The following is an 18135-nucleotide window of genomic DNA, read 5'->3' on the forward strand; positions in this document are numbered from 1 at the left end:
AGAAACACACATTACCAGCTACACACAAAGCCTTTAATGGGAAACCCAACCTTCAGATTACAAATTGTGCTGCACTGATGGCGTGACTCATAATACTTTTTACAATGATACTTCTGCAAACATGACCCAAGTCTATCGAGTCCTTTGTAGAAGCACAACTGAGAGAGAAAAAAGAGTAAAAACCCCAAGCAAATACCTCTAAATTTTCTGTTCCCTATAGAGCACTGGAAAATGCAGCTGTTGGAAGGGCCAGGGAAGCTGAACCTGAGCTAATTTGTGCCACTCCAGTAGCCTTGTCTCTATCCACAACAGGAAAACCGGCAAGAGAGGCTCCCAGTACTTTGGTCCCTAGTGCTGAGCAGCAATTGCAGAAGGATTTTTATTCCAACCACACCTTCTGTTTCTGGGAAATCTCTGCCCTCCTGGCACTCATATGGGATAAAGCTCAACTGCTTCAAGCAATCCCACTGAAATCTGAGGGGAGAGCTTGGCCTGTTCAGCGGGTTCCTGAATGCCATTCTTTGAGATATGAATTTGCCATTCTAATGAAAATTACCTGGGGCCAAGTTTTCAAAGGGCTTAAAAGCCCAGCCTTTCAAACAGACTCCTCACTTTTCTGCAGAGGTTTCTCTACCACCACCAGGTTGAGGAAACACATGCAAAACTACTGGCTTTAAATATAAAGCTATATTCTCTGCAATTGCTTGTAGTCAAAGAATGTATGCTTATGACACTGAAGCGCTGCCTCCTTAATTCCAGCATTCAGAAGCTGACTGCTCCCTATCACATAGGTGTCTGGGAACCCAACTGCCAAAATAGCTTGAGAAAACCTCTGTTGTCTGTCAAGCAGTACCACTGCCATCTAAATCAGTTCTAACAGCTTAGGCTTTCATTAGAAACAATGCAAGGCACAAAGAAAAACAAAGATGTAGAGTGCCAGACAACAGAGAAGATGAGAACATACATAGTTCTGGTTCTTTTGTTGAGGCTCAGCGATATCCACAGAAAGGTCAGCAATAGGACAAGGGGGCATGGGCTTAAACTCTGCCAGGGGAAATTTAGACTGGATATTAGGAAGAAATTGTTTCCAGAGAGAGTGGTCAGGCATTGGAACGGCCTGCCCGGGGAGGTGGTGGACTCGCCGTCCCTGGAGGTTTTTAAAGTGAGGTTGGACATGGCACTTAGTGCCATGATCTAGTAAACAGACTAGAGTTGGACCAAGGGTTGGACTCGATGATCTCTGAGGTCTTTTCCAACCCAGTCGATTCTGTGATTCTGTGATTCTGTTGTGCTTAACACTTTACTTGGCTGGATTTAAAACAAGGTCACTGAAAACCCCTCCAAACGAGGGAGGGGTCATCTAGAGAGAGGGAACCACCAGCTGAAGAAAATTAAACCTCATCTACCAAAAGATTCCCACAAATTCAATTCACCTTCCATTTTCGGGCTCAGAAATTGCAAATGTTTTTAAATATCAACCTTGTATTTGAAACCAAAAAAGACTTCACAGCACTGCATGCACAGTTAGTAATAATACATTATTGGATTTTAAAGAACTCGGAGTTTTCAGAATTTAATGTAATCTTTGTGTAAACAATGATAAAGAAATTAATCATGGCACTTTGCAGGAGACCAAGGCAGATTTTACTCTCCTTTTGCTTTCTTCCCTCTCAGGACCTCCTTTGCATTTCAGCTGAGTCCTAGAACCCAGCAACAGGGAAGAAAACAGATGGAGGGTTTGAAAGGTTTAAATCCTCAGCAGCAGCTGCCCACTGAAGCATTACATCTTTCCTCAAATACACTTCCATGATCAAAACAGTAATTCCTCTTTTTTGGGGGGGTGTCAGGTTTCTCTTGCTTTTTCCCATAATTGGAACAAAAAGCAACTTTGGATTGTGATCTATACAGTGTACAAAATATTTTTTCCATAGCAGGTCCAGAACCAAAACAGTCTGATAATTTTGTACTTCACTTTTAACAACGCCAAACATTAGCGAGGCTTTGACTTCATCCCATTTGCAAATCCTTACACATGTCCCTCATTAAAGTTTTCTGGAAAGACTGAGAAAAAGGAAACATAGAATACACTGGTAAAATGTATTTAATATGGATGGTGTGCGATGTGTACTATATACAACAATAGCATATAGTGTCTCCTCCTCCATGTTTAAGAAAAAAATGAGAGAGGTACATGACACCAGACAAGTCTTTATGCTGATAATTTCTTATTGGTCCCTAGGGCATGTACGCAAGTCTAGCAGAAGAGAGTTTAGCTAAGCCTTCATTTTAAAATATACTCACATCACACAAGAATCTTAACAATGAGTACTGGGAAAGCTCATACTTATTTCAAGGGTAATTTTAAGGATGTATAAAAAATGAAGAACGATTCTGCACTGCAAGCATTGCTAAATTTAAACTCAGGGTCCTGTGATATAGGAAGGTATTATACCTTTAAAAAGAACAGAATACCAAGCAGCTTCAAGGCTTCAGAGCAAAACGAGTTCAAGTGATGTTGACATAGGCATCCTGTGTTCTGGCCTTGGGGCAGCAAGGCAGTGGGTAATAAGCTGTGATTACTAAGTTCACTTTATTTAAATGCTTGATTTTTAGGGCAAGCATATGATTATCTCGCATGAACTGCAGTGTAGGGATTTTTTTTTTTAAAGATCTGATCTGACAAGTCAAGCTTGCTCTGTACCTACCAACCTCTCCCTCCAGTTTGATATGGCTCCTTCAGCAACAAAAGCAAGACCCTTTCTAAATCAGCAGAAAGGGAAACACTCCGTGGCACCCTCTTCTTATTCATGAACACACTTTCATCCTAAAAGCCAGTGACCACATTACAACTTTTACCTGAAAAAATTTTAGGCTCTGCTTAGGCAAGCAGATCCCAACCCTAAAGAATAATACATTATTTTTGTCAGATTACAGGGTCTTAAATACTGATTTAATCTATGCAGATAAGCACAGCAGGGTAAAGCACAAGACAAGCACCAATGGCTGATGATGCCTTTCTACATACATGCTGTATTTCAGAAAGTTGCTAGTAATAAATGGATAACAGCCAAATTCTAGGCAAATTTTCATTGGCAGTCTGACTCTTTCCAGTGATGGTCTGCCACGAGATTTTCTTCTCAGCAGGCCTTTAGAAAAAGTGTTAAATACAATGTGTTTGAATATTTTGTGACAGTGGGCAAACAAATTAATGTCAAGCACAAGCCAGAATGGCACAGAGGTTAAAAAAAGAATAAAAAACACCCCCAAAACCCCCTCGAAAGACCAAACCAAACAAACAAAAAAGAAAAGAAAAGAAAAAGGCCTGGTGATTTTCATACCTTGCATCCTCAGGAGACTCAGCAATTAAATGGTATGTCCTGTCGCCCACTATGAGATCAATACCATTTTCTTTGCCCGTATTATCAACAATCTCTCTGTAAAGAAACAAATGCCAAGATTGACCATTAGAGATCATCAACATTTTGAAAATTCTGTTCTCCTGAGAGGGTCACAACCTACTGATACTTAAAATAACAGCAGTCAACCTTAATCAGGTTCATTTGCAAGATTCACAATGTCATTCATCAGACAGCATTAATTCACCAAACTACAGTTGTTGTGTTTCCTGCCTATATGGTAAAAATACTCAAACTACTACAAGTGTCACTATACCAAGTTGACTATTCTGTTATTTTTTTTAACAAGAACTAAAGAAAAAGTATTATGAAACCTCAAGAGGCAAGGATAACTGGCTTAAGAAAAGGATATATTTCTGAAATTACTGCATAACCAAGTAATTTTTTGAGTGTTAGAAAGAAAGCTCTTTAAGATTAAAACCAAAGAGCAAATAAAACCTGGATTAGTGATTCTGTGTGGTTGTGAGTCACTAGAGAAAGACAATTCCAAACGTGACTTCCAGAAAAAGCTGAGTACACACCAGCTGAAAAGTTACATCTTCCCAATTTCTAGTTTGGACATCTAAGTACTGATATATTAAACAAATATGGATCACAAAGCACAAGATTTTTAAGGAGTAATTTAAGTTTTACATCAGGTTTTCCTGAAGCTTAAGGAACCAACTTGGTTTTGGTTTTTCTGTTTTACTGTACTTGTCTGAGGCTTATTGCCTTAATTAGTCATACTTCTTCATCACCTATACTAATCTCATAAATCCCTATCGTATTATTATGTGTGAGCTCTGCTTAACAAACTCAGGAGGATGATTTCTCTACTCTTAAAGCAAAAAGCTATAATTCTGTCCTATTTTTTTTTTAATTTGGTTTCCTCCCCTCCCACTATCAGTGTCCAACAGAACACCTCCCTACTGAATCAGCCTAAGATTCATTTAATTTGAACGGGGTCCTTTACATGGAGTTGTGAAATATGTAAGTCACACGATATGGCAGGAATGCAATCAGCGAATATTGAAGCTTCCTAGAAAAGCTATGGCTTATTTCTCACAACATATAGCTCTTTAGATATAAATATCCTTTCTTTTAGCTATTTTACAAGTTGTTGATTGAACCTACATTTCAAGTTAGGTTCAACAACCTTTACCTCATAGTTTTAAAGGTACGTTCAGCAAAGAACTTCTATAGGGCACAGTCAATGAAACAATGTGGCGACAACAAAAAGTGAAGGTTTAAACATATTAGAAAAACGTGCTAAATAAACGGTATGGTACATGAGACAGATTCAAACTCAGTTTAAACAAAAAAAATTGTGGTAGGAACTTCAGTCTATATTCCGAGATTTACTTGAGAGCCAGCAGCCCATTGGTTTTACAAGAGCAAGTCAGGAAGCTCACTGAAAGTATTCCGTTCATGCTGCTTGAAATCAGACTTAAGCCAGGACTTCCCAATAAAAGATTAATCTAAACTTTCAATTTAGTTTAAGTACCCTGTTAAATTAACAAAATAAAACAGATACTTGCAAATTGCAAGGAGCAGCGTGGAATCAAGCGTTAAAGCCATTTCTATTTTGCTCTACCTTGGAAGAAAACCTAGGCACATTTTTATCCAGGAATGAGACTACCAACATTAGCACACTCTAATTTTTAAATTAGACAGATAATCCATAAGTTTATAAAGCCTAGTGACTTTTTCGCAGGAAAAATACTATTCCTCAGAAAATCTCTTCGATGCATGGTTCAGCAAGCATAAAATTTTAAGGCGTAAGGAACTTTTGTTAGCAAGACATAAGTTACTAAGTTAAGTTGAGTAATTCTATCTTTTTTAGATGAATATATGCATTTTAAAGACTTTATCACCACAATTACTTCAAACATGAAAAAAAAAATGTAAATGCATACAGAAGATACAGCTTTGACCCATGTTAACTTAAATATATTCAGGGCGTATTAATTCTACCCTCTCCATTCTAGGTCTGCCTGCAGCTATGGACTTGGCAACATGCCCCAAGTTGCCTTGGGAATCATTACAGACTAAGTAGGGCCTCTAGTCTGGGAGAAAGCATAGATGGGTTCATTATAGCAGCAGTTTTCTGAAGTATTTGGCACCGGCTCAGCCCTGGAGCACTCTGCAGACACAGGAGAGAGCCAAGTAAGGACAACACTTGCTTTTAATAACTTCATCACGCACACTCTCATGTTTGCATTCACACAACTTGAGGGCAGGGCAGTCAACGTCTTCCCAGATTAAGCCTCAAGAAGTATTTAGGAGGAACTATGGCTAATATATGAACACATATAAACGTACTTGGCTGTCCGGACATCAATGGAGCCCTTTAGCTTTTCTTCACTGTCATTTTCAAAGTACATCAACCTGGACTGTCTGAGAACAAACCATCGTTTCTTCCAGTTCCTTCTGGAAAGCGTGGATGATCCACCCCCCTTTTTGTGAAGCCAACCCTGCTTAAGCGCTTCCTGCTTGGAACGAAACCACAGGAAGGTCTCATCCTTCAGGACACACCAGCGCCGCTTCCATGTGTTTATTAAGCCACCTGGCAAGACAGACACATGTGGGTTTATACATCGTTAAGACAAACAATTATATTACAAAACAGAAGCGGTGACCAAACCAACGCTGGAAGATGCTGACCAACGATGCTGCAGTTAAACTGAGTCTCTGCTGTAAGCCACAAAACCAAAGATCTCATTTTTGCGCATCCTTAAGGCCACCAATACTGTTGGCAATCTAAAAACACTTAAAACTATAAATTACAATAAATCTCCACATAAAAAATATGTAACTTATATATAAAACTATATATACTTATACATAACACATATAGTAAATAATAGATTATTAAAAATTCATATCGCATATAACAAATCAGATCTTCAACACTGTTTTCAATGCATTTCAATAATAATTTAAGAAAGGTTTAGTGTTAAACTCTTTCCTCTTTCCAGTTTGCCGAAATACTTATGGTTATTAGGAGGTAACAATGTTCAACTCAAAACCACAAAACCTGGACAAGCTGTACTTAAAGAGCAGGAACTACACCAGTGTGAGCTCAGTCCTGCCGAAGTGTGGTTGTAATGCCTAAAATTCTTGTGAGCTTTGTTATGGTAGACAATACACCTTGCACCGTAGTTACACCACAGTCATAAAAGCCTTAACCAAACCAATTTACTCCTGTCATTCCACAAAAACTTATTGCGAACTATGCCAGAGGGTGAAAGTTGTGCTAGTGACGGCTGTGTACATTATTTTTCTCATAAACATAAGTTTGTGCACATTCATCACTGTTCCTATTCCAGGAAAATAAGTTATGCCGCAGTGATGGCTATCATACAAGGATTCACCTAGATTATAATTTACTATCAGTTATCAGAAGATAAAACAAGAATCTTAACTACACATCACCTGTGTATACTCTTGCAGTGTCCCCCAGATCCCCTTGCTATACATTTCCTTCTTTGTGTCTTTTGGATCCAAAATGAAATTTGACTGATCAGAAAAATAAGTTGAGTGCTCATTAAAACTGATCTGCAATGTGGAATGTGGTCTATGTTAAAAGGCGCATGAATCAGCTTTCCTCAAAATTTGGTACAATTTGACTTTGTGAGTTATTTTACTCTATTTATACCAGAGATTCCATTGTTTACAAGCCAGCAAAGGCGTAAAATGAAACAGAGTCAGCTGAAAATGTTGGTGTTCCTTTGCAGAGGGAAGAACACTGCTAGATGGAAGGCATCTAAAGCAAATAATTTAATTTGAGAGCAGCTCAAATTAAGTTACTTTTCCACAACCCTTTGAAAAACAAGAAAATAGCTTAACTCTACAGAAATTTGAGCTCAAGGTATAATAAACATTTTTAGTTATTTTGTATATTTAGCGAATTTTGATTCACCCAATACCTTTCATGTACAGAAAGCTGTGAAAGTAGGGCAGGCTGACACAGCTATAGACTGAATCCCTCCGGTAGGAAAGCTCATCATCTGTATCAAATCTGGAGTCAAAATCTTCTTCGCTGTCTTCAAACTACAGAATAAAGTAAATAAAGGTGAAATAATCTCTCAGGACAGACTCTAGATAAAATTGGTTTAGAAGTCTTCATTTAAAACATTTTATGATGCACTGGAAGCACATAATTCCTCATTTTTCATCCAGCTAACAAAGGAAGGAGTACCTTATGGTAACTGGCAGATTGAACTGCTTGATTACACACTGGCCTTGATGTCACGTAAGAAATCTATGAAACAGCTTTATCGCTGCTCAGGAAAATCATCCCTTTGCAAGAGCATGGCCAGGGCATGTTACATTGTGCTACCTCCCTCCGTCATTGAAGCGTTGTGGGCAACAGTTTACAAAAGCCTTGAGAAAGAAACATGTTCCAGAAGCTGTGGTAAGAGCTTTCCTCCACCCTCACCCCAAATAATCAGAATTTCTGTTCCTTATCTGACACACACCCAGAGTCATGCAACAGGCAGGAGTCCTCAACAGAGAAGCTAAAAGCGTCTTCCTCTTAGTCAAGAACTGTCAACTTAACCCAGCAACCACGATGGCTCTTTGACTGTTTTTTTTATTACCTCAACTGTAATAGATATTTTAGTGTTGACTTTTTCCTTCTAAATAAGTCAGCGTTGCTGAAATGCTTTCTCGCTCTCCCTGTCACACAGTCTGACAGAAGTATTCTGTGAGTGGCAGAGGCAACCATATTCTTCCAACAAATATTTGTAGGAGTGAAGCCCATAGTATACACAATAAACAGCACCGAGAAAGAGCTCCACGGTATAAGTGTCTACCTCAATAATTTTAAGATTTGCCATCATGTGAAATTTATCCTCCAAGTAATCTCAAAATACACCTGGTAATTCAGGGACTTCTCCAAGCAGGTTATTCTGTGCTGCTGCAACTTGCACGCATAACTGAAGCTGTTTTTTCTGATAACAATTCCCCACCATGCTACCTGGTGCCCCTACACACAGAGAGCAATTTTGCTGATGAAGAGCATCCAAGGCCTCTCACTGAGCTCCTCACCAAATACCGTGAGGTTCTGCATTAAAACAGACGGAACCACATCCTTGCACAAGCCTGGGACTGCAAGCAACATCAGAGCCATCCCTAACTAACGCACTCACCCCAGTGGCATCTAGATGGCAACAGACAGCTACGTCTATACACAGTCTAGGCGAGTCAAACTACACAGCACAGACATTTGCAAGAACAGCTACAGTCACTCCACAGCTGCACAGTGGGAAAAAAGTAATCAGAAAGCACATATCAATTATTAGATAATAAAAACAATGATACTTACAGACGACTGAGCTCCTTCAGAGCTAAACCGATATGCTCCAGAGCTATTGTAGGTCCCCACTGAGCATCGGTAGTCCGGTGACCACTGGCTACTGTGTGAATTGGAGAAGGTCACGCTGCTACCTGAAGTAATAGCACCATCTTCATAATCGTCTTGGTCGTAATCGTAGTCTCCATCTGGAGAAATAAGTTCCACAGAATTTGGGGGTCTACATGATACATTTTCTGGCATGCAGTATGTGGATTCACCACTGGAAGAGTTGTGGAGACTGACTGTGTCAGGAGGTATAAGCATGGTGTTGCCAGCAGCAGGAATTGTTGGCACCACCGTATCGTTCATATAGGGATCCTCTTCTGAGGAATCATCACTTGTTCTGATGCCACTGGTCCTTTGATCAGAATGGCCATGCTCACTGGGGTTGGGCGAATCCTTAAATGCATCATCATCAGCTTCAAAGCCCTCATCTACCTCCTCCTCAGGATACGGCTGGCTGAAGTTAAAATTGGGCTTCTCACTGCAGGCATTTCCAGCCTGTTCAGTCAGCTCAGTGGGATACCCGTTGCCCACAGAGAGAGACCTCTCAATGTTTCGGACACATTCATCAATCTCATCAAAGTTCAGAGATTCCAGGAACTCCTGGGCTGCTCGACACGCTTCGTCCTCGAGCCGCCGGAGCTCCTCGTCTCGAAGCTGCTGCAGCCTCTGTAATGAAGCCTCTGTCAAGGACAGCTCCTGCTGCTTCTTCACGCGCTGCAGGTCTTCAATTTCTTTTTCCAGACGCAGGATTTCTTCCACCTGCCTGCTTTCCTTCTGCTTCTCCACCTCCTGCTTCAGCTCTGCCTCCTTCTGGGCTTTCTGAATGGCAGCCAGTTCCTGCTTCTTTCTCTCTTCTTCAGCCTGCATATAAAGAAAATAATAAAATAAAGCCCCCCAGTGCAATGTTTCTTTTTAAAATTTATTTCTAAAGCACTATGCTTCCACCACACTGTTCATTTAAAAGGACCCTTATCCCTACATCAGAAAGAAAAAAGAAAAAAAATGAAAGTATGATTACATTTGCTTACAGATACTGGACAGCTCAAGTACATGCAAAAAGTTCAATCTTTGCCAGAAATCAAATGAAGCATGAGGCGAAAAAAATTTCCATGCAAACAACTGTATTAAGTTTCCTTTGGCTTTATCTGCCAACTCCTGTAATAAATTTAACTTAAATGCCACAGGTGCCTTTTATTTTTTTTAATGGCTGGGTTGAGATGCTCAAATAAACAGGATGGCTGAAAACATTAAGAATATCATTTACCTGCTGGGCAAGACGCTCTGCTTCTTGTCTTTGTCTTTCCCTAAAAGCCAGGCAAGAAAATAGGTTAGTAAATCAAGCTCAACATAAGCTCATCACATACCTTTGCAGGGCAATAGCTCAGCTTAGAGAGATCACATGGAAAAGACAGCCAAAAATAAGGTAACCAAGGACATATTTGTGAATATGATGACAGCTACATGCTTCTTTTAGCAAAAGAAGCAAAGGTTTCCAAACTCACTTGATCAAGAATAGCCTGAAATAAAGGCTATTCAGACCAAAACCTAATGTGGCACAGACAGGAAAGTGATGTCAGACAACATTTCTGCACCTTTCTTCCTCCTCTTTTCTCCTTTCCTCCTCCTGTCTCCGCTTCTCCTCTAGTCGCTCCCTGTAAACACGTCGAGCAAGCTGGCCTCGCCGCTGCTTCTGAAGGATTATGGCTGCTTTCTTCAGGCACAGGAACTTCTTCCTACCACTGAATGCTCTGTAGTTCTTCTGTATCACAACCACATAGTAGAGAACCTTTCTATATCGCTTCCTGGGAGAGGGAAAAATAAAAATAATAATAAAAAAGGTAAATTTATAAGGAAATAAGGAACTAAGCAGCAGTGGCGAGCAGTCTTGCCATGGTGACCTGCAATAATGAGCCCATGGTAGCAAAACAATTTATTATTTCTAGGTCCGTTCTCATTCCCGCTCTCCTCCCTAGGAGAGGAAAGAGATTCTCTCATTTCTATGACAGCGCTGTCTGTGTCCTCATTAAGGAAATGCACATTACTTGCTTTACATGTTCTTATGACTCTGACAAGGAGATGCTAAAAGGACAGCTCTGTGTGTGTGCACACATGCAGAGCAAGAATTTAGAGACAGTCATCCCTCGTCTCTGAAAAGAAACATCACGAACAGCAGGATAGCTCTGTCATTAAAAAAGGAATATAGTTTTTCAGTAACATACTGGTCAGGATATAAGGACAGGACTAATATACACATGAAGAGAAATTACCTCATTATGCAAACAAGTTTCTTTAAACTGTCCTCATCTGATTTGTAGGAAAAGCAGAGAAATAAGCAGATGGGATGAGCAACTCCACCTAATACATAATGCATGAAGCCAGGTAAACAAACGAAACATTCATCAGTTATCCAATGTCATGGCTGGTAACTTGGGGCAGCTCCACTAGGTGCCGTCCAGCTGGAGATCCTACTGTGGATCTAATGCCATGATTCAATTACATGGATGCTGGCTGACCTCCAAACTTCCACACTGTCCCATTGATTATATTAAAACAATTCAAACTCCGTTTTGTTTTATTCACAGGTCTGGCAAAGATACCAGCTGGTATTTTCCAAAGCCACTTACAGGATTTGGATGCCTGGTCCTGAGGAAAAGTTAAGAATTGTGCCAGAAGGATTTAACTCCGTGACACCCAACCCATTTATTCCAAAGCTTGATCACTAATATTCTCATCTAGTCACTTACCGGGCTGCATAACCTAAGATGTGTGCTCGGATAATCATTGCCGCCTTGGTGACTTCCACCTCTCGCTGTTTCTCCAACTTGTGTTCCAAGGACTCCCGGAGAAACACCTACAGAAGAAAACTTTTGGGTTAACAACTTGTGGGGAGCATCACAGGTAAAGGACAGCTGAGGTGCTGCCAATGTGAGTCTGAGCAGCAAGCCTCAGCTTTGAATTCAGAGATAAATACACCATTTCCTCAACAGAGAATAAAAACAACCCAAAACATATTCCTCTTAAAAGAAAATATCTGCAGGCGATCCTCTAACTTGGGGGTTCAGTGGGAAGAGCCTGATTACAGGAATGGAAATTCTAATTAGAAGCAGGGTTTTTCCAAAAGCAAGACGGTTACTAGATTCATTAAACTGGCTTTCCCACCAAAGAGTAAGACAAGACAAAAAATGTGTAGGACCTAGCATGAACTTGCTGATTTGAGAGGCTGAAATACGACCCAAATTACTTAGCAGCTGGAAACAGCCGGTTCAGTGACACTGGGACTATCTGGGATGAGACCAGGTTGCACACCACAATGTGGTGATTAAAAGTGCATGGATAGCATAGGCCCTGCTGAGGGAGGAGGGCTGCAAAGACAGCAATGTTTCCTTGAAAAGTTTTGGGTTTTTTCCTGAAAAACAAACAAACAAACAAACAAAAACACCACCCCAAACCAGACTTTTGGAGTGTAGAAAAAAGTTTTCCCTCTGTGTTTAGGGGAGAAAAAGCCCATCATCAAAGCCAAAGCAGCAGCACTCCTGAGGAGAAACACAGTTGTGAGTTTTGAATGTAGCTAGAAAGGGATTACATTTTACCATAAATTACTCAACACTATGGAACATAAGAAAGCTCACAGAAAGTCCCACAGTTCTGGTATCCGAGCTGCACTGGGCAACTCTTTCTAATTCTTTCACTTAGTGGGCAATCTATTCGCTCTACACGCACAGGCTTTAAAAACACAACAAAATTCTGCTTCAGAAAGGCATCCAGCTACTTCCTGAAGAAAAATGGACATTAAGCACATATTAAGCTCAGGCTAATGCCTTTTCCTGAGCAGGTGCATTGCAGCTTGAGATGTGAAAGACAAGAAGAATTCACACGGAAGCTAAATCATTGCAATGTTGTTATCGCCCCTTTTAAATAACACGGGCAGGACGGTGCCCCATCCCATGTTCAGCTTGAAACCAATGTCCTCTTGTTCTCTTCTACAATGAGCTGTTTATTAAGACTCTTATAAATGTGCGGGCAGCTCCTGGCGGGGTGAGCCCCGGCCCTATTAAGATGCCACAGCACTGTCTGGGGTCTGTACATAAACACTGTTAATATTCTGCATCTGAAAGTATAATGCAAAGCACTGATCATTATCACTGTATTATTTGTAAGTCAGTGTCTGAAAACAGGGGATGAAAGATGACTTCAATTGCCATCAGAATATTTCAGATGCTATCTTTTACAATGACTGTAAAATAACGAAATCAACTTTCCCAGTAGCATCTCCCATACTCCTTAAGCATGCAGAGGAATGGAGGAAAACATTCAAAACTATGCAGTTGTGGGGCGAAGAGGATAAGGATGAAGGTCGTTTCACACAGAAATCAATCAGATTTTACAAAATATTTTTGCTACCTTATGGTAATGAGAGAGTTTTTTCACAGATCTAACATTTGACAGAAAAACTGCACATGTAGCACATAATTCAGCAAACTTTCCTTTAGGATCTGTTTTTCATTCTCTCTCCACTACAGAAGCCCTGGGAGCACCAACTGGAGTTACCCAGAAAAAAACAGAGGAGAAAGCCATCTGCAGAAGCCTGGGGGCTGATCCTTGGCATTGATGGCCTCATGTTTGCAATCCACTCTCTGGTCCTTTCCACCAGGTGGTTTTAACATTTAGGAAACCTCAGATCCTGCAATGGGGAATCTTTTCCTGGGTATACAATACTTTCCACATAATTCGTTAAATCTAAGAGCACAAATTCGCAAGGAGGGAAGCTCTGCACACAGCTGTTGTCCAAAATCAAACTGGCAAAACGAGCATGCAAAAACACCTGGATTGTTTTATTTCTCAAAGTTCCATTATTTTAATTAAAATACTTTGATTTTTTTTTTTTTTAAGACAAGAAAGTTGTGGGCAAATTTAAGGTTGTCTGGTAGGACACGCATTGAGGTCTAATGTACCTCTGAAAAAGATCCTCAGAGTAGGACAGCAAACACACTTAGAGCTCAACTCTGCCACATGAACATTGGCTAAAATTCCTACTCCTGATTTCAGCCACTGAGTGGGTATCATGTAGGTGGGTTTACTAGCATGAGTGGAGCTCCCAGCAGAACAGTGTGTTATCTCACATGCTCAATACTTCTAAAAACAATAAAATTCAGCTACCATGGTTTAAGTTCTGATCCTCCCCAGCACTATTGCTTCTGAGCAGTGGTAGAAAATTCGCATGAACTTTTTCTCCATGAGTGAAATCCCCAGTCGGTGTCTGAGTGCCTTAGACAGCAAATTCCTCAGCACGACCATTAATTGTTGCTATAAGGGTTTCAAGAGCACCAACAGCCACGCACAACTTCCTTTAAGGCCAGAAGTAATTACCATTACAACTATATCTCTGCAGCTGTGCAGTCTAAATCCTGTCCCTTCAGCTTTGTGTAAGCACCATCCCCACAATATGCACAGCCAGATTATTTTACCTTATTTTTTCCAAGCTGCCATTCAGTGCTTGTGTTGTCATACAGACGAAGCAGGACGGCACATTTCTCATTTAAATCTTCAGGCAGAGTTAAGTTTCTCATGAGAACTTTATACCTGGCAACCAAAGAATATTTATTACTTCATTTAAGATACAAGTTCTGGTTTTGCCATATGATTTTTTTTTTTGTCATTAGATTTTCACTTTATCCCTCAACATGGGAATGTTGATTTGGCACCCATGACACATCTGAAGTGCACAAGTCAGCGTGTTTACCTTTTATAAAAGTCTTGAAAGGGCCTGCGGACGGGGAAGCCAGCCCTCCGAATCCTGACTGTCTCCAGCATCCCAGAATAGCGCAGCTGGTTAAGCACCACTGTCTGATCAAACTGGTCTGGCATCTAAAATGAGCAGGTTCAAAACAAGGATTTTAATAGCAATGGTTAGAGATGTCAGGGGAAGTAAAAAAGGGCAAATTTATGAATCCGCAACGCACAACTGCAAGCAACTGGCTACACAATGTCTTAAAGGACATCAGCAGTTCAGAACACATAAAAATATATCTACAGGATGGAAACAAAGGGGTAACTACACCCTATAATTTCCATAAACACAACGTTTACAGCTACTTAGTCCAATCAGCGCTCTCTTTCCATTTCTCGTATATTCGCAGGCCATTGCTGTGCAGGAAGAAATGACAGAAAGAAGCACAGGCAGCCAACAGCTCAACAGCTACAAACTTGGCTATTTTGTTTCTTTAGCGACTGAATTTACAGTCCCCATAGATAATCCCAAATATTGAAGATACACAAATAGAGTGGTGTGATACAGTTTTAGAAAACAAACAAACAAAAAAACCCAAAATCAAAAAGGCAGAAAACATTAGATTTTTAGTGTAGTAACAATTCATCTACTATGGACAGGGATGGAAGTTCATCAATGGAACCTCAAATCTTAAATGAGCTGTATTTCAAAGAGTTTCTGTTTGCCGTTGTTCTGAACAGCAGAAATATTTTCATCTGTGAACTCAACCCCCAAATTTCTGCTTCTCTGAAATAAGTTTCCCTTAGTTTGCGTGCAGTTCTTTCGGCATCATTTTTCACTTAGAACACAGATAACCCTAGCCACTCAGCCGTGAAAACCTGCGAATACGGATGAGTGTGTTCCTGCCCCTGGGAGCATCAGGAATCCACTCCTTCCATCTCAGAACCCCCCGAGTCACCTGTGCTCCCCTCCCCACGCTTTGAGGTAAACCAGCCACAGGCACACAAAGCTACGCAAGATGGTTGATAGAGAAGGTGCAGATGCCCCATCCCTGGAAACATTCAAGATGGTGCTAATCACTACATTGCAAAATGCCAGCAAACCTGATACCAAAATAACTCCACATGTAAATACAACACTTAATTCTTCAGCCCAAGAATCCACTTTAACCCACCAGCTGAGTGTCCTGCACAGTCATTTGCACAGCTGGGGTACAGTGCTTACTATTCTGCAAGAAGTTCACAAGGTGGGATCTTTTAGATACAGTCAATGGTTTACATAAAGACCTGAAGATCTTCAGCTGGTAGAAATGACAGTAAGATCAAGCCCTGAGCAACCGTAAATCAGAGGAAATGTTGGTATTTATTAACAGGCTTTAATCATGCCCCATGTTCAACTTTGCAAATAACTTACTCCCCAGAATTTTAACTTCTCAAAAGTCATTTCAGGAAAGCACAGACTCAGAAGTCAATTAAAGATATCTAACTTAACTTTTCCACCAGCACCTTTATGCTTAGAACAAAACACTGTGTGCCAGTGATAACTCAGACTTGTTAATAAGGTAGCTTCAAGAATATTGATAGATTAGCTTCTACCTCCCTCCTTTAAAAGGCAAAATGTCTAAACCAAAACGTTGCTATTCTTCCTTTAAATTCTTTTCTGAAGCAGAGGTGGGAGGCTCCTTTGTAGGTGCAACAGCCCTTCTGCGCTGAGCTGCTGCAGAGCCGCGCGGCCAAATGCTTCCCTGGCACTCACCTTTCCACAGCGAAACACCTTCCAATCCTTTCCTTTGGTATTGGGGCTACAATTCACATAGGAAAACACCACAGCCCTCCCTCCTTCCATGGTCAATAGCACCGAACAAAAATGATAATAACTCGTGTTTTAAAAAGTGGCTGGACGGGGGCTATGGAGAAATTCAGCCACGGCCAGCAGCTGCTTTGCCTTCCCTTGCAATGGGGGCTTTGTGTCCCAGGGAGGCTTGGGAGCGACATCTACTCTGTGCCACCCCACACGTTGCATTAATGGCTCTGTTACAAATGTGACTTAACATTTAATTTCCATACCTGCATGTATAAAAAAAACAGTGTTCTAAAGGGGGGGAAAAATGCCTTTGCGAATGATGCAAACTCCCTCTTTTTTTCTCAGCGATGTGTTGCATTTGGATTTTGCCGCCACTACTAAAACACACCACAAGCAAAATCTTTGTGTTTTACTGAACACACAGCACAAATGCCTACAATAAAGGTATTGATACTGTCATGACTGGTATTGCCAACTGCGTTTTCCATAAATGCCCAGCCTATGGCATTGTTAGGGGACCTGCAAAGCTGCCCATCGAGTCTCCAGAAAGGGAGGGAATGAACACAGATGCACACACAAATCTCTAGGAAAAACATATTCACTTTTTGCCTCGTGTAATGCAAGGCTGATGTGTGCTGCAAGCAGCCGCAGGTCAATACATCTTTAACGCTACATCTGGTTTTAGTCCTTTTACCTGTCCCATACTCACTGGTTCAAAAGGTGACGTTGTTTGCAAGATTTGCAAACAAAACTATTTTCGGTGCACTGAGGTGAGGAGGCAGACACATGGATGGGAGTGGGGACACAACAAAGCCAGGCAAAATTTGGACATCTCTCTCACAAGGCAGCCTCTCAGTTTGCAAGGGAGCACCTCCTGCTTTGAGAGCCAGATGGTTGCTGCACCCCTTAATCCTTTTATTGCCAGCCCCAGGCACTTAAAAAGTCAAAAGTCAGCCAAGCGGCTGGTGTGAAAGCTCATGTTACTTTTTAAAAAAACTTTCTCTTTCCATCTCTGTTTTGAGTTGCAGAAAAAGAAGCAACATTTTCATGACCTTCTTCCAGCAACTACAGAAGTTAGAAACAGCCCTTCTCTGTCATCAGAAGCTGGGATTGTCACCCAGTCACCCAGCTTCAAAAGCCTGTATTTAAAAAAAAGCATGAAACACTGGAAGAGATGTTAACATGGTATCACAGCAGGGCAACATAAAGACCATCACAATTTTAATTACATAAGCATACTCCTTCACTTTACCTTACTATTTATTTTTAATTACTCGCAGACACGAGGCTATTAAATTGGAGGGTCAAACCCTGCCCTGACATATCACGGGAATTACATCTGCATTAAGTCTGGTTGCTTGGGGTAAACTGGGGGTGGTGGTAAGAGATGTGCTGGACTCCTATTTCACACTTTGAATACAGAATGCCTAAAGAGATTCCCCATCACCTGAGAGGGTTTTGACTGGGCCATCACAGCGACTCTCCATTCCTCATCCGCGACGAGAGCTGCAGCCAGTCAGAGAGGCAGCCCAAATCTGAAATGCTAAAATGCATCCCTGGTTTCCCATGTCTAATGGAAACACCCAGAAGAAGTAACCCGTGTGGTCCTGTTTGTAACACGACAGCATCCAGCATTTCCACCTTATGACTTGGTGATACATTGCATCTCAGGCAGTTTTACTCTGGGGATGAAGAGGATTCCAGCCTCAGTTGTACGAACACTTGCAGACACGGATAACCTTAAGCTTAACTTCCAGCCAGCAAGACTCCTCATACTTAAAAAATGAATTGCATGTACATTTATTGAACCAGAGGGCAAGTACTGTATATACCCAAACGTTAAA

At 40.9% G+C, this 18135-nt stretch overlaps 1 protein-coding gene across 1 annotated transcript in view; it reads right to left on the reverse strand.

Annotated features, from left to right (window-relative positions):
* MYO10 (myosin X) overlaps positions 1 to 18135 on the reverse strand; it is a gene marked incomplete at both ends in the record, with an annotated part of 159576 nt that overhangs the window by 15464 nt on the left and 125977 nt on the right. Inside the window, 9 exon segments of the mRNA XM_080340369.1 lie at positions 3339 to 3434; positions 5718 to 5961; positions 7325 to 7448; positions 8725 to 9621; positions 10025 to 10064; positions 10353 to 10562; positions 11505 to 11611; positions 14226 to 14340; positions 14501 to 14625. Coding sequence (XP_080196495.1) covers positions 3339 to 3434; positions 5718 to 5961; positions 7325 to 7448; positions 8725 to 9621; positions 10025 to 10064; positions 10353 to 10562; positions 11505 to 11611; positions 14226 to 14340; positions 14501 to 14625 — 1958 coding nt within the window.

The sequence above is a fragment of the Nesoenas mayeri genome, assembly GCF_963082525.1.
Source record: "Nesoenas mayeri genome assembly, chromosome: 2".
NCBI classification, from domain to species: Eukaryota; Metazoa; Chordata; class Aves; order Columbiformes; family Columbidae; genus Nesoenas; species Nesoenas mayeri.